This window comes from Musa acuminata, chromosome BXJ3-11 (assembly GCF_036884655.1).
Source record: "Musa acuminata AAA Group cultivar baxijiao chromosome BXJ3-11, Cavendish_Baxijiao_AAA, whole genome shotgun sequence".
NCBI classification, from domain to species: domain Eukaryota; kingdom Viridiplantae; phylum Streptophyta; class Magnoliopsida; order Zingiberales; family Musaceae; genus Musa; species Musa acuminata.
In genome coordinates this window covers 26,667,194-26,691,009 of record NC_088359.1, presented here as the reverse complement: position 1 = coordinate 26,691,009, position 23,816 = coordinate 26,667,194, and the positions used below count along the sequence as shown (strand labels likewise).

General features: G+C 36.5%; 2 protein-coding genes across 2 annotated transcripts; both read left to right on the top strand.

Annotated features, from left to right (window-relative positions):
• The first annotated feature begins 7,705 nt into the window (after positions 1-7,705).
• On the top strand, positions 7,706-15,989 carry LOC135652999 (protein transport protein SEC23 F-like). The gene is made up of 9 exons (XM_065174409.1): positions 7,706-7,726; positions 7,811-7,915; positions 11,317-11,522; positions 11,904-12,504; positions 12,591-12,764; positions 13,358-13,519; positions 14,254-14,376; positions 14,585-14,677; positions 15,535-15,989. The coding sequence occupies exons 1-9, from the start codon at positions 7,706-7,708 to the stop codon at positions 15,808-15,810; spliced, it is 1,761 nt and encodes a 586-aa protein (XP_065030481.1). The 3' UTR covers positions 15,811-15,989.
• A 1,138-nt stretch (positions 15,990-17,127) lies between these two features.
• On the top strand, positions 17,128-22,503 carry LOC103971616 (protein transport protein SEC23 B-like). The gene is made up of 5 exons (XM_065174408.1): positions 17,128-17,199; positions 20,218-20,331; positions 20,443-20,615; positions 20,700-20,778; positions 22,345-22,503. The coding sequence occupies exons 1-5, from the start codon at positions 17,128-17,130 to the stop codon at positions 22,486-22,488; spliced, it is 582 nt and encodes a 193-aa protein (XP_065030480.1). The 3' UTR covers positions 22,489-22,503.
• The last annotated feature ends 1,313 nt before the right edge of the window (positions 22,504-23,816 follow it).

Here is a 23,816-nt window from a genome sequence, read left to right as displayed (position 1 = left end):
CTCCTGTGAGGTTGAAAAATAGTTTTGACTCTTTGTTTTCGATGGGGGAGGGGGATATTCTAGGGCTAATTATATATTATATTATGTAGTTAACTATTTTTAGTATTTTAATTTTTATATTTTAAAAAGTTATATTGACATCCTTATAATTATAAAAATAAAATATTCAGGTTTATTTATTATAATAACATTAGTTGTATCAATAGAAACATGAAAATAAAAGGTAAAAAAGTAATTTTAACATTAGTTGGTGGATGGTGTCGATGGTAGTGTACGGTGGGGTCGTTGGTGTTGACACTAAAGTAGTTGCTTGGTTTCCTATGATAAGGTTTGCTCTCATTGTGATGTCACTCACCTCCATGAGGAGTCTGTCGTTGACCTTATTGTTACTCATCCTATGTTGTTTTGCATTTGCGTAAACGTTGACGTAGTTGTCGAGCGGTGGCCGCCTCACTATTGACTCGTTAAGTAGATCCTAACCTTAACCTGAAGCTCGGGTCGCTAGTGCTCCTACTGCTCCCCCACTGCCATATCAATTCCATCTATCTATAGGCTTATGCAGATGCCGAGTGGTCCTTTTGTCGCTTGATAACTACATCGACGCCGATACAGATGTAGAGCGACAAAAGGACCACTCAACGAAAGATGGTGCGAGAACTAATGCGACAATGAGGAAAGCAGTAAGAGCTCTAGCGACCCTAGCTTTGGGTCAAGATTGGGATTTGTTCAATTGGTCAACGACGAGATGATCACCATCTTCGCCGTAGACACTGCGATGACCACTACCATCTACGTTGACGTCGACATTTCGGAAAGGTAAGTACTCACACATTCAAGGAACACACCAATTTAAAGTGGTTCGGTCAAATGACCTACATCCACTTGCGAAGCCTTCTTCGATGAGGCTCCCAACTTCCACTAGCAAATCACTTTGAAGGGGAAGGACAAAATACCCCTCTTACAACCTTTTACAAGTGGTTCATACTCTTACAAATTTTCAAAGAGAAAGAAGGAGGTGAACACTCAAGCAATTGAAACAAGACTTGCTAAGGCTTTTTATCTAAATCTATTGCTTCTCTAAAGGTTTTTTTCTCTATCGAGAATTGAGGGGTATTTATAGACCCCAAGAGGATTCAAATTTGAGTTTCAAATTTTGAATTCTCTTGGGTTCCCGAAGCTGGCGGTGCCACCGCCTGACTTCTCGGGTGCTAGGCAGTGCCACCGCTTAGACTATTTCAGCTCACTGGTTGGGCTCCAAACTTGGCCCAAACCAGTCCGACCTCGGGCCCAATTGGCCCCTAACCGGGTTATAGGATTAACCCTTAATCCTAACCCTAATTACATACAAACTACGAGCTTAAGACATAGTCCTAAGCAAGTTTTTAACCGGCAACGTCGAGTTTCCTTCCAGCGAGCTTTTCGGCGAACTTCCGACGGACTTTCGATACACTCTCGGATTTCTTCCGGCGGACTCCCAACAGGCTCCTGGTCTTGTGGCGAGTTCAACTAGTCTTTGGCAAGTATCCGAATCTTCTCGGTGATCTCCACGAACCTCCGACGATCTTTCCGATGGACTTCCGAAAACTTCGACAAGTCCTCGATTCCTTCTCGGTTGGTTCCGGCAGCACTTCTGACGATTCTTCGGACTTCTTGTGGACTCTTGAACACCCATCGAACTTGACTCTGGTAGACTTGCTTTATGTCTTCAAGCTATCGTAGTTAATCCTGCACACTTAACAAAACTTCGATCGAGATAATTAATACAAAGCAATAATCAAGTTGTCCGGCATGTCATTGGTCTTATGACGCTTCGTCCGATTCTTCGGCGCATCGTCCTCTCTTGCGGCCTATTGCCCAATCGGCCAGTTGACTCCGCAACTCCGATATCCTTGGCGCAATACCCGCTTTTCTTAGCCCGATGCCCGAATCCACGGCCCGAAGTCTTCTGTCGATACGTCGACCGATCCACCGGCCCTACGTCCAATCTTCTGACATGTTCCTCCGGCATAACATGATTTTTCTGCTTTAATTGTCTCATCTTGATCGAAGCATCCTGCGTCACTCAAAACGCAGATTAAATCATAAACACATATCAAGTGGTTTCATCATCAAAATACGAGATTCAACAATCTCCCCCTTTTTGATGATGACAACCACTTGATGACGGAGTTAACCTTAACTCCCGGAGTTTAAACAAACTCCCCCTATCAATATGTCGTATTGATAGAAACTCTTGGATTAAAAAATCCAAGCAACATATCATGATCAAATCATGACATGACCTCAACATACTTCTCCCCCTTTGTCATCAACAAAAAGGAGAAGTTCCAACTCTTATGTATTTTGAAATATCTAAGTTCAATACAAAAACATAGTATCAAATTTCATCATCATGCAATCTAGCATTTAAAGATGTGTAAGTTTAGCATGTTTGCTTTTCTTGCGATAGCAACTGATTGCTTCTCTTTAGACTACTAGTTAGCAATTTTCACGACATGCAAGTTGTAAGCTAGCAAATTTTTGCTTCCTTTGCAATGTTTGAGCTAGCAATTTTGCTTCCGTAGCAAGTTAGCATATTTTGCATTTTGAGATAGCAACTATTTGCAATTTTTGTTTCTTACGATAAGCAAGCTTATCATGTTCAAGATAGCAAGCTCTTTCTTCTCTTTTGGGAAGTGTCATTTTTGCTTTTCTGCAAAGTGCAAGCTAGCAAAATGCCAAACTAGCAAGAGATAATGTTTTACATTAGGCAAGTGTTACATTTGCATCTTCTCTTTAGATATGCAAGAAGATAATCAAGTTTTTATATTTTCTTGACTTGTGCAAGCTAGCTATCTCCCCCTTTATCATTGTCAAAAAGAAGGGAAGACCCTTTCCCTCATTTATGACAAAGGTAAGTATCAATCTTATTTATGCATTATTATATTTTTAAATTAAAATATGTACATTTTCAAAAACCTTATATTTCATTCATGCACGATATTGAACAAATCGATCAACATTATGAGGATATCATACATGATACTAAAATTTTTAACTATTTATCAACATTTTGATCATGATATTAAACATTCATCATTTAGAGCATTCATGATACAAAACATTAAATCAACATTTATAATACATCATTTTAGCAACAACTCATAGTATTTTGAATCATGATTTATATCATATGCAATACATCACATCATAATTAGAAAGCACAAGTATTGCATGCATCATTGCAAATCATAAATGTTTCATATCATGATGGTATCAACTTATCAAATTATCTCCTACCATGCATGATCACAACTTCTCCCCATTTGTATTTCATGCATAATTTCATTCCATCACATTAGGAATATCAAAAAAAATTTGGTGATGAGATATTATTTCATGAATATAATAAAATTCATATAGCATATCATGGTTTATTAGAATTAGTCTTCTTTTTGGTAAATAGCAAAAAGAATAGTAGGAGAGCAAGATCTAAATTCATGCATATCAAATATTCAATCATCAAAATCATGATTTATCTAGAAAATTCTTCTCTTTAAATATTTGAAGAGAGAATCATGATGAACATTCTTGATTTACATAAAGTTTCAAAATATAATTATCAAGATCATGAATACTAAAAGACTATGAAACATTTCGACAAATCTGCTTTTAAATAGAAAACAATCTTGATTCATTCAATAGAAAATTCAAATTATAATTATGAGAAATCAAGATCATTATTTCAATAAAATCCATTAAATTCAAATCATTTTAATAATTCATGAGATTCATAAAAATAATACAAATGGATTCATCAAAGTCAATAAGATAGAGAAAAAGAATTTTCAAGAAAAATACTTTTCTCTATTTAGTTGTTTCATACAAGCATGTCTTTGTCCTTTTTGTGCCAAAACATATATATATATATATATATATATATATATATATATATATATATATATATATATATATATATATATATATATATATATATATATATATCATCAATCATTTAGGATCGAAAATAAATTTTGTCATAAAAACTATCAAGACTCCAATCATTATCTCAATCTATACATCATAAGAACAATAAATTTGCATTATAGACAATCTCATGTTTTATCATTGAAGCTAGCATATGTTTTTGCAATTAGCAAGCTAACAATTTTATTTTTCTTTTATAACAGTGATTCAATCATATCATGCGATAAACATATCATAATTACAAAGAGTATTGAATCATAAAGAAAATCAATTTATGCATAAAATGTTTCTAGCATCAAGGTACATTTTCTCAAATTGTGGGTATCAAAAAATCAAGAGAAAATAGCTTAATTATTCATTTTGAAAAATGTTCTCTTTGATAAAACGAGAGAATCATTATTAACAATCTTGATTTACAAAATGAATACTCAAGTTATAATTCCGAAAAATCAAAAGAAACCGTGATTCATTTTAACAAATCTCCTCTTAAATAAATAATATAAAGAATTCTTGAGAAATCATGAAAAAGATAGAATTCATTCAATCTAATAAGAGAACAAAACATTAATTCATGCATATAGAATCTTGACTTAAGCATAAGAAATCTCAATTTATAAATTTTAAAAAATCAAGATAAAACCCATTTAAGTTATCAAATCAAGATTATTTTCAAGAGATTCACAAAAGTGATACATATAGATTCATTAGTTTCCCTTTTTGAAAAATCGATAAAGTCAGAAAAATAAATTTTTTAAGAAGAAACCTTTTCACTTTTTAGTTGTTTTAATTCATGTGATTTATTTCATTTGTGTCAAATAAAAACATGTATCATGTTTAAAACCGAAAGTGTAAGATTTATTACAACAAAGATCAATAAGGTACTTTTATTACGGTAAAAATCAATAATCCGTAAATCGCAAGATTCATCATGCATAATTTTGAAATTTGTTAAGCATGATCATTATACAAGACACTAAAACATGGTTTCAAAATATTTAATATTTTCATTACACAATTTCATCATTATGCAATGGTTTTATGAACATAATTTGGAATGATTCTTATAGATAACTAAAACTTCTTTAGTTTTAATTTATATGATTGACTTTATCTTAGCTCAAATTTTGTTCTTATGTCAAAACATTATGTTTGAAAACCAAAGAAAAGATTCATAAAAAAATCATTAAGTCTTTCATTCAAAAGTCATGCATCATCGTTAAGCATGATATTAAACTTCTCAATATTTTCATCAAGCATGGTTTCAATCAAAATAAAAAATCATCAAAATACACATTCTTACTTTTCAAGCACACATATAAGATTAATCTTACTAGGTGTACAATCATTAGATTTATATCTAACATTTTATTCCTAAAACATGCAATTATCAAAATTTCGAGCATGATCATATTTTTACATTTTTATTTTTAAATAAAAAATTAAAAAACATCATGAAAAGCATCATGTGATTTCAAAGTAAATTGGGGGGATTTTGATTACCTCATCGTTGAAAGTGGTTAAGGCGTAGTTTGCCACCTCGCCTTTCTTGATTTTTTCCTTATCTTCGGAGGAGCTCCATTCATCCCAATTCTTGTTCTTTTTCTTGCGTTCAAAGCAAGCAGTTCTGTTCTTTTCGTTCTTAAATTTTTGTTTCATTAACTTTTTAAATTTCTTATTGAGTTCGAGTTCACCATCACTTGAGCTTATGCTCGAGTGGTCTTCATGTGTTCTATGTCCCAAATCCTTCCTGTCCTTTGGAAGGTTGTTCTCGAGTTCCCTTTTTGTCACATTGTTCATTTCGTAGGTCATTAGAGATCCAATAAGTTCTTCAAGAGGGAATGTTTTAAGGTCCTTGGCGCCTCTTGAATGGCTGTAACTTTTGGATCCCAACTTTTTGGAAGGGATCTTAAGATTTTAGTGACTAGTTCAAAGTTAGAAAAACTTTTACCAAGAGCTTTGAGTCCATTGATGACATCCGTGAAACGAGTGTACATGTCTCCGATGGACTCACTTGATTTCATTCGGAAAAGTTCGTAAGAATGCACAAGAATGTTGATTTTGGACTCTTTCACTCGGCTAGTACCTTCATGAGTGACCTCAAGAGTTCTCCAAATATCAAAAGCAGAATCACAAATCGAAACGCGATTAAATTCATTTTTGTCAAGTGCACAATATAAGGCATTCATAGCCTTTGCGTTTAAAACAAAAACCTTCTTCTCTGATTCATCTCATTCGCTCATCGGAAGAGAAGATTTTTGAAATCCATTTTCGATAATTTGCCATAAATTCAAATCCAAAGAAAGTAAGAAAACTCTCATTCGAGTTTTTCAATAAGTGTAGTCCGTCCCATTGAAAAAGAGAGGACGAATGAGAGAGTAACCCTCTTGAAAGTCGAAAAGAGCCATTTCTATTTGGGTGTTAAACCAAAGTAGAAAACCGTGGCTCTGATACCAATTGTTAGGATCGGAGCGGCATTAAGAGGGGGGGGGGGTGAATTAGTGCAGCGGATTAAAACTTGTATCTTTGAAAGACAATTTCGAAAACGCGTAGAGATTTCGATTTGACAATGAATGACTAGATAAAAGTAGCTCGAGTAACGTGAGAAGATGAGAACCGAAAGCTTGTTGTTGTGTAAATAATGATTTCGGAAAGGTAAGTACTCACACATTCAAGGAACACACCAATTTAAAGTTGTTCGGTCAAATGACCTACATCCACTTGCGAAGCCTTCTTCGATGAGGCTCCAAACTTCCACTAGCAAATCACTTTGAAGGAGAAGGACAAATACCCCTCTTACAACCTTTTACAAGTGGTTCACCCTCGGATTTCTTCCGATGGACTCCCAGCAGGCTCCCGGTCTTGTGGCGAGTTCAACTAGTCTTTGGCAAGTATTCGAATCTTCTCGGTGATCTCCACGAACCTCCGTTGATCTTTCTGACGGACTTCCGAAAACTTCGGCAAGTCCCCGATTCCTTCTCGGTTAGTTCCAGCAGCACTTCCGACGATTCTTCGGACTTCTTGCGGACTCTCAAACACCCATCGAACTTGACTCTGGTAGACTTGCTTTATGTCTTCAAGCTATCGTAGTTAATCCTGCACACTTAATAAAACTTCGATTGAGACAATTAATACAAAGCAATAATCAAGTTGTCCGGCATGTCATTGGTCTTACGACGCTTCGTCCGATTCTTCGACGCATCATCCTCTCTTGCGGCCTATTGCCCAATCGGCCAGTTGACTCCGCAACTCCGATATCCTTGGTGCAATACCCGGTCTTCTTGGCCCGATGCCCGAATCCACGGCCCGAAGTCTTCTGTCGATACATCGACCGATCCACCGGCCGGATGTCCAATCTTTTGACATGTTCCTCCGGCACAACATGATTTTCCTGCTTTAATTGTCTCATCCTGATCGAAGCATCCTGCGTCACTCAAAACGTAGATTAAATCATAAACACATATCAAGTGGTTTCATCATCAAAATACGAGATTTAACATTCACATGACACATCCTTTATTTACAAGCCTAAAACGGCCACCAAACCCAACTAAAATAGAACTATTAAGCCTTCGGTCATCTCTCTACATGCTGTGGAAAGCATGAACAAACAGGAAGACACGGACATACATAAGTATTACATCAAACATCCTGTTTAGAACTTTATCTGTGACAACTTGGAATTCATATTTTCCGGTGGTGCATAATCTGGTTCGATTTGGTAGAGTTACAGTCGACATACATGCATCTGGAGAAACTGGCAGTACGAAGTTGAGCTGTAATCTTTCCGAGAACTCTGTTTATTCCATTCTTTTGACACTATTTTGTTTCTTGGAATTATTTACAGTTAAAAGGCTTTCAGCTTGGATGGGGCTTTCGGATAACAGGGAAGGTGTTGCTCGTCATTTCGCTCACTGTTCGTGAGAGGAATATCTCGCATGTGCTCGCTCAGGTAAAATTTCTGACCAGGGTCGTTCGGATTGAGAGAGGAGTTCTTCGGGAGAATCCGATTAGAGCGAGACTCGGACAAGATTTCGTATGGGCCTGATTTTACCATGCCCAATATACGGTCTCTGAGATTAGATGAATAAGAGACTATAGATACATGGTAACTAAGGATATACATGTTCGAAGGATTATATCTTCTTGTATCGTCTAGGGACTATGGCATAGTGGCCTAGTACATCGATAGTTGATGAGTCGAGTGAATTATTAGCAATAATTCACTATATCAGAAGGAGTTCTGACGGAAACGACTCATGGCCAGTTCGGTATCGGGCCTAGACGATCACACATATTAAGTAGACGTTGCGAAGTCCTTATTTTGGATCCTATGGATGAGATCCGATTGGAAGATTGGATAAAGATTCAATGTGAACGAGATAAAAATTCAGTGTAAACAGGATCCGTTAAGGATATGCTTCTAGCACCTATATAGATAGGAGGACGCCCCTCCTATTCTCCTCAGTCTCCTCTCCTCCTCCTTGGCTCCGGCAGCCTCGTGGTGCATGGGGAGAGAAAGATCCCGCGGTGATCTAAGGAGCATCGTCGCTGCGTCACGATCTCCTCAGGTAACGCTTCTGACATGATACATGTGATTTTTCGGATCAGCAATTTTTTCGCGCACCTCGCACAACGGCCAAGTACGTAACTATGGGAAATCTGGTCTTGTTTTGTTTTTCGCTACGCATGAGATGTCGACTCCTCACGATTTCCCAACAAACTATAATCCCAACAGATTATGACTCTAGCTAATCTGGTCTTGTTTTATTTTTCGCTACGCATGAGATGTCGACTCCTCACGATTTCCCAACAAACTATAATCCCAACAGATTATGACTCTTCTAGCTAGAGTCCCAACAGATTCAAACTCTTCTAGCTAGAGTCCTAATAGTTATGAATTCGAAATAAGGTTTCATATCCGGCGTTTACATTCAGAATGCAGAATAAATTATTATTTAAATTTTTAAAAAATAAAAAGGAGAAAACAAGTGTGATGGCTTTTTCTAAATTTATGCATCATTTTCTTCTGTTCCTCGATGATGGATTATTTCACAAAAGAACAAAAAAAAAAAAAAAAACTTGAGTTGGTGATTAGAAATTGGAGACTTAATTCTTTTTCCCATCATTTCTCTCGAAATAATCGATCCTGTGCCTCCTCCCCCTATAAAACATTCTTTTTTCTATTCCATAGAATGCTCGACCAATCACATTTTTCTAATGCGATCGGTATCCTAAACTTGTGACGATTAAGATTTAATATAAAATTGCTAATCTATTGTCGAACGAGTCACCATCCGAATCATAATTAAAGATTATTCATGCATCTGCCGGAGGCTCACAGGGGGGATGCACCGTGAAGTCTTTAATGTCGTCCATCCACGTGTGTGGCGATCATCATGAGAATCGGATGTGATCATCCATCTACGTGGATGTCCCTTTTCTGCGAGCATTGCTTCAACCGGTTGGCCTTTCGTAGCCTTGCCTGCAACGGTGGTGAGGAAGCTCTATTTATACTATCAAGCTTATCGAAGGGTCGTGGCACGTCTAACCTCATGTGGAGACCTATTAGGCACGACGGTGATGTGAAGCAGGTGTCCACATGTCGACATCTAACACACCACGCACTATCCTCTCATCAATCGATACATACCTTCCAAATATTCGATCATGAAGCAAACCTTAATTAATACTCACATATGAAATCAGTCTCTTAAACAAATTTATGAAATGTAGTTGGGAATATCTCTTGGTTAGAATTATGTGAGAAAATTAACAACCAAATTTACATTATTTGAATTTTATGTAATTTTTCTTGGAATGCTCTAGTGCACTTTTTATCTTTTGTTTTGATATTGGACAAAGTGGGCACTTTATACTACCAGTGTGGACTTTGTGTAGCGAAAAGAAATGGTTGTGTTGGAACGCAGATCTATGTATATATATATATGTATATATATATATATATATGTATATATATATATATATATATATGTATATATATATATATATATATATATGTATATATATATAATATACATGTATATATACATGTATATAAATATATATATACATATGTATATATGTATATATATACATATGTATATATGTATATATATACATATGTATATATGTATATATATACATATGTATATATGTATATATATACATATGTATACATATATATATATATACATATGTATACATATATATATATATACACATATATATATATATACACACATATATATATATATACACACATATATATATATATACACATATATATATATATATATATATAAGGGTATAGATCCAAATAAAAAAATAGTAGACTCGTAGTAGTTCCTATTGGAATAGTTATGTTTATATTTAAAAAAATTATATTAAGATTTTTATAATTTTAAAAATAAAATAAATGATCATATTTTATTAAAGTCAATTATTATGATGAAAGATAGTAGGTGACATCACATGTTGGATTGACATCATAAAATCAATAGTTGAAATGATAATTTGAACATCATAAAATCAATAGTTGAAATGATAATTTGAACGTTTCTCTATCACCCTTCGCATCAATCTATGTCGCTCGCCTCCCTACCCACTTATAACTCCTTCTAGAGCTTTGCCTTTACTTCTTAGTCTTCTCCTATTTCCTTCTTTCTTATGCTTTTCTTTCAATGCCACACAACTCTTTTTCATCTTTGTGGTCTCTTCCAATTCCAACTTAATTTTTGATATGCTTAATTTAAATATTTAATTTTTTTGATATGCTTTTACTGTCAAACAATAATGCCAAAAGGATTAATGTGATATCAGATGGTATAAACCCAACATAGAGGGAAGAATAATACATTTTTAAGAAAATAAAATAATAATTAAATTGTTTTATTAAAATTATAAATACAACAACAATAACACACCACAATATCTTAAGTAGGTTATTACACAAATTTCATTTGTAAATGTTAACAAGTGTATGAAACATCAATTCATATTTGAAATATGCATTGGACCTTACTTAATACACATTTCATTATCCAAACATACACTTACTATCACTTATATCCTCATTTAATTATTTGGTCTTTACATCCACTCTCATCGGTTGCTTCTGCGGTCTGACCTGACCCAAGTCAATTTCACCTAATTGCAACCCTTATTACATTTACACGAACCCAAATCTAACTCAACGATTGGGTCTATTTGCGAACCCAAATCTCGCCTCGGATACCACCCGTTCTATCTTTCGCTATGTTAAGAACGGCCCTAATCGAAGTATGCAGCATTTACGCTACAAAGTATATGCCCCTTCCCCGGCCTTGACGTTGTTTTCCTGTCATTTTCAAGACAGGAAACTTGTTGTTCTACGAAGGGATCGAGGAGGAGCTGAGAGACTCCGGGCTGGAGGAGGAAACGGGGAATTGGGCCAATGTGGAGGATGACTTCAAGTGGTTAAGAGCGGTGCAGTCTCCCAACTGGTCTGTGATACCTGAGGAAGAACGTGTGCAAACCAAGAATGCATCAGATACCACCGAGGAGCCATGTGAAGATAAGTAGTTAGAAGCATTGTTAATCTGCTTTTTACACTTGAATCTGTTTATCTTGAAGCTTTGTTGAATTCATTTGCGATGATTGCGACTCTCTCACCAAGAAAGATTATAGATCTTGATACTAGCAAAACGATAATATTATTTTCTACGGTAAGGCAGTGTAAATTATATCATTTACAACATGAACAGCCTCTGATATGCTTTGTCACGCATCTTTTGTTATCATGAAATACATATGCTTTGTCACTAATAAAATGCATCATTATACAAACTATCCTTTGAAATATTTGAATTTCCAAGCAAAAGCGCAGATAAATTTTTGGCCATTAAAAGCTCACCACTGAAAGCAGTAGATTAATCTCTCAACTGCATAAAATACTAAAGACAACACAAGAAGAAGGAAACTTTGCTGCCCTGCGCCGCCGTGCTAAACCCCTTCGCCCGCGTCGACTTTGCTAACAAGATCTGGATCTGCCTCTCCAGCAACCACTTCTCCCCTCACTACGCTGGCATCAGCGAGACCAACGTCCCCGGTGAGCTGTACCCCGAGTGCACCACCGTGGAGTACGCGCCCCCCCCCCCTCTCGATGCCGCCGCGCCTCCGCCGCTTCCCGTCTTCCTCTTCGTCCTTGATACCTGCCTCATCGAGGAGGAGCTCGGCTACGTCCAGTCCGCCATGCGCCGTGCCATCGATCTCCTACCGGACCATGCCCTCGTTGGGCTTATTACTTTCGGCACCCAGGTCCACCTCCACGAGCTGGGCTTCGCGGATATGTCGAAGATCTACGTGTTTAGGGGAACCAAGGAGATCTCAAGAGAGCAGATCTTGGACCAGTTCGGACTTTCGGTAGCTGGTGTTCGCCATGGTGCCGTTGCTGGAGCGCCAGGGTATCTCAAGGGACCCCAGGGAAATGGGTTGCATCCTTGGACGTCCGTCAATAGATTCCTACTTCCCGCGTCCGACTGTGAATATACTCTCAATTCTGTGAGTTCTTCCATCTCTGTGACCACAATAATTTAATTGGTACTAATAATTTATATGTGGTTTCTTTTGATTTTGTTTCATCCCAGTTGCTAGATGAGTTGCAGAGGAATCAGTGGCCAGTGGAACCGGGGAATCGTGATTTGCGGTGCACGGGGGTTGCCCTCAGTGTCGCGGCTGGCTTACTAGGAGCATGTACTGGTGGTACCGGAGCCCGAATCATAGCTTTGGTTGGTGGGCCTTGTACCGTTGGCCCTGGACTGGTAAAATATTCTTCTTCCCCCTCTTGTTTCCTTGATGCTGGATTCAAGAATTTCTCATTTTTAAATTGGATAACAACTGGAGTCTTTGGGGTTTGTAGGTCTGATAGAAATAGTTGGGATTGACCTACTTGTTGTAGTGTAGGGTCGCTGAGCAGCAATGCATCTTACATTTGTCTGGAAAACAATTGCCACTTCTGCAATTGGTTCTGACTTCTATCTGAATGGCTTTCAATTAGTCAGTGCTGTTAGGTCCATATGCTTTTTGATATCTGATTTATCAACTAGCGAATCTAGTTCCTAGGGTCCATGGTGGTAGGTAGCTCTTTAAGGTGAGTTCTCAATTATGATATTTTCAATTTGTTTATCCGGGTCTCACATGTACATGGTAATTCATTGCTTTATTCAGTGAACTATGATTGACATAACTCATAGTCTCATATGCTGTAAGAATGTCCCTGGTGTGACTTTTAAGTAAATGGTTGGACATGCTATCTTAGGGCCAACAGAACTTATTTTCCATTTTAATTTAATACCTAGCTCTCTTATTCATCTTATTTTCGAGCATTGTGGCTTACAGTAGATATGATTTGCAGATTGTGTCAAACGATCAATCAGAGCCAGTTCGTTCACATAAAGATCTTGATAAAGATGCTGCTCCATATTTCCACAAAGCTGTTAAATTTTATGATAATCTTGCCAAGCAGCTGGTTAGCCAGGGCCATGTTTTGGACCTTTTTGCTTCAGCACTTGATCAGGTTTGATTTGTTTGTTGTCTTCATTGTTTTTAACTTTTTATACCTAATAAGTCATTTTTTGTTTTCAAAATCAAGTTACAAGTAGTCAGTCTATTTGTGTAATAATGAGATGTGTCATTTTAGTACGCTGTGAACATTACACTAGGACAGTTCCAGTGACTATGATGTGTGAACGTTTCAGGTTTGTTTGTTGTGTGTTGTGTCCTTGTTGGAAGTTGGATACTTCAGTACTTATTAGGACCTTGTAGTACCATTGACAAAATTTTCTATTAATGTCGTGCAAAATATGTAAGACATTTATCCATCTATATTAGTTTTCAAGGCAGGTCAAATTTTGATGTACCAATGTTTAGAGCAAGTCTTTGTAAAATCAAATGTTTAGAGCATGTCTCAACCTATTACTGAGGCATTTCCAAATTGTAAAATCACCAGGTGCTCACCTAGGTGCCCAAGCGAGGTGAGGCGACGCCCAAGCACCTAGTAAGTGGTCTTGGTAGGGTCCAAGCGGGCACCTTCAATTGGGCGTGGCCCAGGCATCAAGCGGTCCCGACGCTCGCCTGAGGCAAATTGAAATAGAATCAAATCTAATCTAAATAGGTTCGTTCATTGATTCTGGTTTGATCGAACCAAATCAACTTAACTTCCACACCTTTTTGAGTTTTTCTCCACATTAAGTGTTGAATTTACTTGATTATGGATTCAAGTTATACTGCTCACAATTTTTGTCTTTCTAGGACATTCCTGAGTATTTGGAAGGATGCAGGTTTCTGCCAAAGCTTAACAATGAACTTCCCAGTGAAAGAAATTCTACCTACAAAGAAAGGTTCAGTAGCTTAGAAAATCTGATTCTTATAATGGTCAGTTCACAAAGCTTCTGTTTCATTTCTCAATTTTCTTGAAGGTCTGTGTTTCTGGTTAGTGACAGAGATGAACCGCTAGGATCATTTGGGATAGTACAGATGAAATATTTACTACTTTTGGCATTACAATTTTTTTCTTTATTTACATCTTATCCTGCAAGATGGGACTACTATTTTTTATTTATGATTTCTACTTGCTGGACAGTTCGAGCATGATACAGTTCTGATTCCTCCGGAGACATCTTGGTTTGGATATTATCCAGATGGTGCCTTTAACCCAATTTTGCCTCCACAACAGGTGAGGAATACCTTTTAATGTTTTTTTACATATGTCTAAGCGTGGGCCAGCAGTTGGTGTCTTTGTCTAATTATGTATGACATGGTGGATATATGTAAGCTTTGTCTTTGTCTAAGTAACTCTGCACCAGACTTGATGATTATTGGGTGCAAACTTGTTTGCATGCAACCATAAAGAAATTCCTACAGCAGTTTCTACATTAGCAACTGCAGTGTTACATAGGACATTAAGCTCATTTCTGTCTGCTTCTTCTGATCTCTATTAAGTTGAGGATTATAGTAGTCAATTCAGTTGTAAATGAACCTAGCAGAGTTCATCCAGGTCTAGGCTGCAGAACAAATGGGTAGTAGGTTTGTGGTTGAAATGCAGATTCATGGTTAGAATATATCACCGATGATAAACCTTGTAGATGTTACCTCACCGAATAAGCCATTCAAGAGATCCATGCATGTAGATGGAAATTGATAAGATCACCTGAGGCCAATAAGTAGCAGCTTGGTACCAGGCAAAAATCTGATATAGAGTCAAGAATAAGAATTGACATTGTTCCACATCAGACTTGCACCAGAGTCTAGTATCATGTTTATATAAATTGTTATTGTGCCACATTAATAGAAATGTTTGTTCATTTTATCTTCAATGGGTCTCTGATTCTGATGAACCCAGTGTTCTCTGAAAATTAAGTATCTCATGCATAGGATTGTTTCTTCTATTTTATTCTTTCTTCTATAGGATTGTTTCCTAAATCTCATGTTAATTGAAAAAAGGCTTAGATGATGATGATCACGATTCATGATGACTTATATAAATACCTTTAATACCTTTATAATACTTATATAAATAAATGACTTTTTCAGACTACCCTCTACACTGAAGACTGGATTGGTCTAAAAACTTTGGATGATGCTGGGCGAGTCAAATTTATCAGTGTCAAAGGAAATCATCTCAGAATCTCCCAAAGTGACATGAAAAAGCATATCGTGCCATACTTGGAGGAGAAACCAGAAATGTTGATAAAAAAATGTCCCATGTCAGAATGGGTTTCATCAGATTGGAATATCCTGATGATGGACAGAATGGATCCGACAGAGGAGTCTCCTCTGCTTTTGTCCTTCAAGGGTGCTGACATGTAAATTGTTTGATTCAAAACACCCCTCATCCTATGTTATCTATCTAGTTGGTTGAAATGCCCCACGGTGGTAAGAAACCTGTGTATTTATACTTACCACGTGTTTCACGTTTTCTTTTTGAACTTTTCATATGCTGTCTATATTTTAACTTACTATGAAGGTCACTACTACAATTGTTATCACTCTTTTTTGTTTTTGTTTTTTTTGTTGGTTTAAGTCCCCAAATATTATTCCTTTAGCGGCAAAATATATTGCGTTTGGAAGATCCCAACCGTGCGCTTCGTCTAGACTTGAGCATCGGATTGGTCCATCTCGACCACCTCAAGCTGTTCTCCCCGTCATGGTGGCTACATGACCTAAAGTCGACTATATTGTCGTAATGGTCACTATGATTATATGGTCGTGACGGTCACCTTTTTAAGATGATTTGACTACATGACCCAAAGTCGACTATATTATCATAATGGTCATAGTTAAGTCTCCCAAGTCCACTGCTTCCTCAACAAAATTACAACCTTAAAAGGTAGTTGTGTAGAAATTCTGATATACATTGTATTTCAGCAAAAACAGATCTTTATTCTAGGAATATTTCCCTCCCTTTGAATATTTTTAATATATATGGCTAACATTTTATATCAAAGAAGAATATCATTCAAAATTATTCTTTATTCATGAAATATCTAGCTAATTTTTTTGTAGTTTGTTACTTTTAGTGTTTCGATCTCTATATTATTAATCTAATAAATCAAAATACTATTATTAGTATACAGTTAGCAGTATACTGTTAATATACTGTTAACAATATAGTGAAAAGAGTGTGAGAAGACCGAGGCTGTTGAGGCAACGACAGTGGTAGCAAGCGACAACCATAGCTGGAGCGGGAGCGAGAGCGACGACAGTAGCGACGAGAGCAATGATTATGGAGAAGCGAGCAGTCGGCGAGCAGCGATTGTGGCAGCGACAGTAGCGGCGAGCAGCGACAGCGGAGAAGAAATCTCGACAGCAAAATCGTGAGTGTTAGGGTTGGGGAAGTCGAGAAAATCGCGAGAGGGAGCCTGATATCGGTGATTTAGTTGGTTCGATTGAACCAACTAAAGCACCGGAGACCAACCAAGCCTAGAAATATGGTTCGATCGCCTGGTTTAACCCAGGCTCTTGCCCGAAGCGCCCGGTGCCTGGGATCAGACGAGCGCCCAAGCGACGCCTCTTTGAAGCGCGTCGCCTGGAAATGAAGCGAGGCACTCGGGCCTCGCCTCGCCTCGCCTTGTCCGAGCGCCTATTGTAATCACTGCTGAGTATTACCAAAAAAAGAGCTAGAGTATGAACTTCACCGGCTACGAGTATAGATTAGGGATTTTGGCAAGTGATCATGGAGTAAAAACATCCATCCAGGTATGTAAAACTTTCCTTACCTCCATCTCCATTTTCAAAGAGATATATCTTGCTAATACAACAGCTGTAGTTTCCTGGTCAAATCCTCCAACTAATTCCTGCACAAGCAGTAAACATTCCAGATAAGCAATCAAGTGTAATCATACTCTTCAATCATAATAGAGCACAAAACTTGAAAGAAATGTTTAAGCGAGTTACATAAGAACCTGAAAAAAATCAAGCCAAGAGCAAAAATAATTAACTAACATTAACATATAAATGTCTATATTGGGAACTCGTTCATATCTAACATACATGTTTCACAGAGCAAGGGAGAAAATAGGAAACAAAATTTGCAAGACAGGAAAGTGAAAAAATCCAACAAAAATTCATAGAAATGACTAAAAATAAATAGACGAAAGAAATGTGAGAAGTGATGATCCTAGCCCTAGGAAAATATTAGATCAGTCAACTTAGAGAAATAAATCAAATACTATATGAAGCTATAATTAAGAAACCGTAACAGCCCAGACAGGCTTAAGATTCATTAAATCGAATTGCATTCTTATTTAGAAAAAATTGTTATTCAGACGGCAAGGCTAACACATATGAAGTCCCAAAAATGACTTGAATGGAAAGTCAGACCAAATTTCCAAGGCAGTTTAATTCCAACCATGACCTCAAACTCAATGCACAACATGAAATCAAACACCACATTATGCGACAAACTCCTTGTCTGCGATAAATTATGTTGCTCACTCTGATTTCATTTTACATGGAGGAGAAATTCAACAGAAAAGAACAAATTAGTACCTTATTTGATCTAATACACTCAGATTCTAACCAAAACTTATATCTCATGACAAACGTTTTATCAAAAAACAAAATGCAAAGGAATTTACTTGGAACATAATCCTGAAGAGATAAGCATACCAAGTGGGCAGAGATAAAGAAGAATCAAAATTTGCTTGTAGGAAGTGCATCAAACCTACCCCAAAGACCTATATTACTTCAGTTAATTTTCTAAAACATTGGCTACAGACCAAGAATTTAATGTTTAATGCTTCCTAGACACAAAATGTAACCCATCCAAGTTGTGAAGTTAGATATCATAACTATCCCAAGCCCAAGCAAACTTGATTGTATGTAATGACAACAATAAAACAACCATGTCTCGTTTGTTTCTAGCATATCTGTCCAGATTCTGCAACGCTCTCGAAATTTATATGCACAATAGTTGGGTCCACTTTATACACCAAGGAATAATGCACATTGCAAACATAATACCTCTTTCATAATATTGGTAGCACTTGAAAGTAGATTTCTCCATTTTGTCAATCATATTTCTCAATTCTGACAAAAGGAAGACCTGATTCATGTTTCTCCCTATTACTTATCTAGCATCTGTAATCCAGGTCATATGCGAAGCATGCATTAAATACATCAGTCTTACTCCTAGCATTAAGATTTTTCTATTTCTCAATCTCTTGACACAAGTATCTCATATCCAGGTTCCACAATCAGAAAATGCAGGAAAAAAGTTACATCAGTGCCTGAAAAGCACTTGTACCATAGTCTAGCATCAGTTGCTAGGTGTCATATTGTTACAAAATCTTGCCCATAATGATCAATTGATGTAAACTCCAACATATATATATATATATATATATATATATATATATATATATATATATATATATATATATATATATATATATTGTAACTTTTATTCTTGTTCATCAGTCTTTTTTTTCTTTTTTGCACTGACAAAAAAGAAACGGTGCAATGTTCTTTTATTCTTGTTCATATTGACAAAAAAGAAACGGTGTTTTTGTCACTGACAAAAAAGAACATTGCACAGTATTAACAATGTTCTTTTTTGTCAGTGCAAAAAAGAAACGGTGCAATGTTCTTTTATTCTTGTTCATATTGACAAAAAAGAAACGATGTTTTTGTCACTGACAAAAAAGAACATTGCACAGTATTAACAATGTTCTTTTTTGTCAGTGACAAAAACACCGTTTCTTTTTTGTCAATATGAACAAGAATAAAAGAACATTGCACCGTTTCTTTTTTGTCAGTGCAAAAAAGAAAAAAAAAACGGTGCAATGTTCAGAATAATACTAGTACAGTATTATTTGTCCTACAGCACACCACCGTTGCGGAGATGAAAGTTGCAGTCGAAAGAACTGGTGGACTAGTTGTGCTCGCTGAAAGTTTTGGACATCCGGTTTCAAAGATTCTTTTAAGCGAATTTTTGAGGATGGAGAGCAGTCTCTAGGCCTTTCTTTTAAGTAAGTTGGTTGCATCCTTCCCTTGCATTATACATCACATTATCATTCTTCACTTATTTGTTAGTACAGAAATTTGATTCATGTGACTGTACCATTGATGGGGAAGCTGTGATGGACCTAATAGCCTGTAGATACTGAAAAGTTAGAAATTATTTTTAAAGAAACTGCTAAAAAGTACCTTATAATCCAAAAAGAGGTGACAACTCCTCAGAATATGGTGAAGACATGACATATTTGATTCATTTATTTCTACTTCCATTATGTATTGTTGATAGACCTGCTGGAAGTTAGAGGAAACTTTAGTTTGAACTTAGTGTGAACTCCATAACTCCCTTCTTCTATATTACTCATAAAGCTCCATCATATATGCATCGTTTAGTTTGGTTTCATCCTTGGAAGGTTCTTCTATTTTTGAGTCTGAGTGTTGCTCCTTTTGTTTTAATCAGATTGTGAGAAGTCATTCGTTCTTATGCTTTTCCTTAGGAAAAGCTAGTTAACCATATATACTTGATCTGATCTATGGGGCATCCGTTCCATTAACCACCCTGTTCCTAACACACTTCTCATTGCCATGTATCATTTCCTTTTACCTTTTTATAAATCAAGGTAATATCATTATAAACAGACCAAATTCTTTGAGTTGAGACAAAGGAGAATTTGCTATTTTGCTACATTTGGTAGAATATTTTACTAATTCTGTTATACTCCTATACACTTAAGTCTTAACTATATTTAACAAATACAGTTTTGTACTAAATTTGTGATCCTTATTTTTCATCCCATTGGCACTCTTGAGATTAATTGCTCGAAGGACGTCAAAATTCAGGGAATTATCGGACCATGTACATCTATGGAGAAGGTTGACCTGTTTAGAGACTAAAATTTTGTCGAGTTATTCTGACACGAGATGCATATTTTAATTCTTCTTCTGTTCTAATAAATGCAGTGCTGACTTATTGGATACTTGCAGAAGGGGGCTCTTTGTGCTGACACCATTGTAGGACAAGGAAATACAACTTCATGGAAGATGTGTGGTCTTGATAGAAGTACTTGTTTGACTGTGTTCTTTGATATTTCACCTAGTGAACGGTCAAGCCAACCTGGAATACCAAATCCACAGCTGTATATACAATTCTTAACAAAGTATGGTGTTATCTTCTTTAATATTTCTTTCATTCTTGTTGAAATGCAGATCTTACTAAGTACCAATGTGATGGTTACTTGCAGTTATCAAAATCCTGAAGGTCAGATGAGGCTACGGGTTACAACAATTACTAGGGCATGGGTGGATGGTTCTAACACAGAGGTTAGTTATGGAATATATATATATATATATATATATATATATATATATATATATGTTGGAGTTTACATCAATTGATCATTATGGGCAAGATTTTGTAACAATATGACACCTAGCAACTGATGCTAGACTATGGTACAAGTGCTTTTCAGGCACTGATGTAACTTTTTTCCTGCATTTTCTGATTGTGGAACCTGGATATGAGATACTTGTGTCAAGAGATTGAGAAATAGAAAAATCTTAATGCTAGGAGTAAGACTGATGTATTTAATGCATGCTTCGCATATGACCTGGATTACAGATGCTAGATAAGTAATAGGGAGAAACATGAATCAGGTCTTCCTTTTGTCAGAATTGAGAAATATGATTGACAAAATGGAGCAATCTACTTTCAAGTGCTACCAATATTATGAAAGAGGTATTATGTTTGCAATGTGCATTATTCCTTGGTGTATAAAGTGGACCCAACTATTGTGCATATAAATTTCGAGAGCGTTGCAGAATCTGGACAGATATGCTGGAAACAAACGAGACATGGTTGTTTTATTGTTGTCATTACATACAATCAAGTTTGCTTGGGCTTGGGATAGTTATGATATCTAACTTCACAACTTGGATGGGTTACATTTTGTGTCTAGGAAGCATTAAACATTAAATTCTTGGTCTGTAGCCAATGTTTTAGAAAATTAACTCAAGTAATATAGGTCTTTGGGGTAGGTTTGATGCACTTCCTACAAGCAAATTTTGATTCTTCTTTATCTCTGCCCACTTGGTATGCTTATCTCTTCAGGATTATGTTCCAAGTAAATTCCTTTGCATTTTGTTCTCATGAGATATATGTTTTGGTTAGAATCTGAGTGTATTAGATCAAATAAGGTACTAATTTGTTCTTTTCTGTTGAATTTCTCCTCCATGTAAAATGAAATCAGAGTGAGCAACATAATTTATCGCAGACAAGGAGTTTGTCGCATAATGTGGCGTTTGATTTATGTTGTGCATTGAGTTTGAGGTCATGGTTGGAATTAAACTGCCTTGGAAATTTGGTCTGACTTTCCATTCAAGTCATTTTTGGGACTTCATATGTGTTAGCCTTGCCGTCTGAATAACAATTTTTTCTAAATAAGAATGCAATTCGATTTAATGAATCTTAAGCCTGTCTGGGCTGTTACGGTTTCTTAATTATAGCTTCATATGGTATTTGATTTATTTCTCTAAGTTGACTGATCTAATATTTTCCTAGGGCTAGGATCATCACTTCTCACATTTCTTTCGTCTATTTATTTTTAGTCATTTCTATGAATTTTTGTTGGATTTTTTCACTTTCCTGTCTTGCAAATTTTGTTTCCTATTTTCTCCTTTGCTCTGTGAAACATGTATGTTAGATATGAACGAGTTCCCAATATAGACATTTATATGTTAATGTTAGTTAATTATTTTTGCTCTTGGCTTGATATTTTTCAGGTTCTTATGTAACTCGCTTAAACATTTCTTTCAAGTTTTGTGCTCTATTATGACTGAAGAGTATGATTACACTTGATTGCTTATCTGGAATGTTTACTGCTTGTGCAGGAATTAGTTGGAGGATTTGACCAGGAAACTACAGCTGTTGTATTAGCAAGATATATCTCTTTGAAAAATGGAGATGGAGGTAAGGAAAGTTTTACATACCTGGATGGATGTTTTTACTCCATGATCACTTGCCAAAATCCCTAATCTATACTCGTAGCCGGTGAAGTTCATACTCTAGCTCTTTTTTTGGTAATACTCAGCAGTGATTACAATTGGCGCTCGGACGAGGCGAGGCGAGACGAGGCCCGAGCGCCTAGCTTCATTTCCAGGCGGCGCGCTTCAAAGAGGCGTCGCTTGGGCGCTCGTCCGATCCCAGGCACCGGGCGCTTCGGGCAAGCGCCTGGGTTAAACCAGGCGATCAAACCATATTTCTAGGCTTGGTTGGTCTCCGGTGCTTTAGTTGGTTCAATCGAACCAACTAAATCACCGATATCAGGCTCCCTCTCGCGATTTTCTCGACTTCCCCAACCCTAACACTCACGATTTTGCTGTCGAGATTTCTTCTCCGCTGTCGCTGCTCGCCGCTACTGTCGCTGCCACAATCGCTGCTCGACGACTGCTCGCTTCTCCATAATCATTGCTCTCGTCGCTACTGTCGTCGCTCTCGCTCCCGCTCCAGCTATGGTTGTCACTTGCTACCACTGTCGTTGCCTCAATAGCCTCGGTCTTCTCACACTCTTTTCACTATATTGTTAACAGTATATTAACAGTATACTGCTAACTGTATACTAATAATAGTATTTTGATTTATTAGATTAATAATATAGAGATCGAAACACTAAAAGTAACAAACTACAAAAAAAATTAGCTAGATATTTCATGAATAAAGAATAATTTTGAATGATATTCTTCTTTGATATAAAATGTTAGCCATATATATTAAAAATATTCAAAGGGAGGGAAATATTCCTAGAATAAAGATCTGTTTTTGCTGAAATACAATGTATATCAGAATTTCTACACAACTACCTTTTAAGGTTGTAATTTTGTTGAGGAAGCAGTGGACTTGGGAGACTTAACTATGACCATTATGATAATATAGTCGACTTTGGGTCATGTAGTCAAATCATCTTAAAAAGGTGACCGTCACGACCATATAATCATAGTGACCATTACGACAATATAGTCGACTTTAGGTCATGTAGCCACCACGACGGGGAGAACAGCTTGAGGTGGTCGAGATGGACTAATCCGATGCTCAAGTCTAGACGAAGCGCACGGTTGGGATCTTCCAAACGCAATATATTTTGCCGCTAAAGGAATAATATTTGGGGACTTAAACCAACAAAAAAAACAAAAACAAAAAAGAGTGATAACAATTGTAGTAGTGACCTTCGTAGTAAGTTAAAATATAGACAGCATATGAAAAGTTCAAAAAGAAAACGTGAAACACGTGGTAAGTATAAATACACAGGTTTCTTACCACCGTGGGGAATTTCAACCAACTAGATAGATAACATAGGATGGGGGGT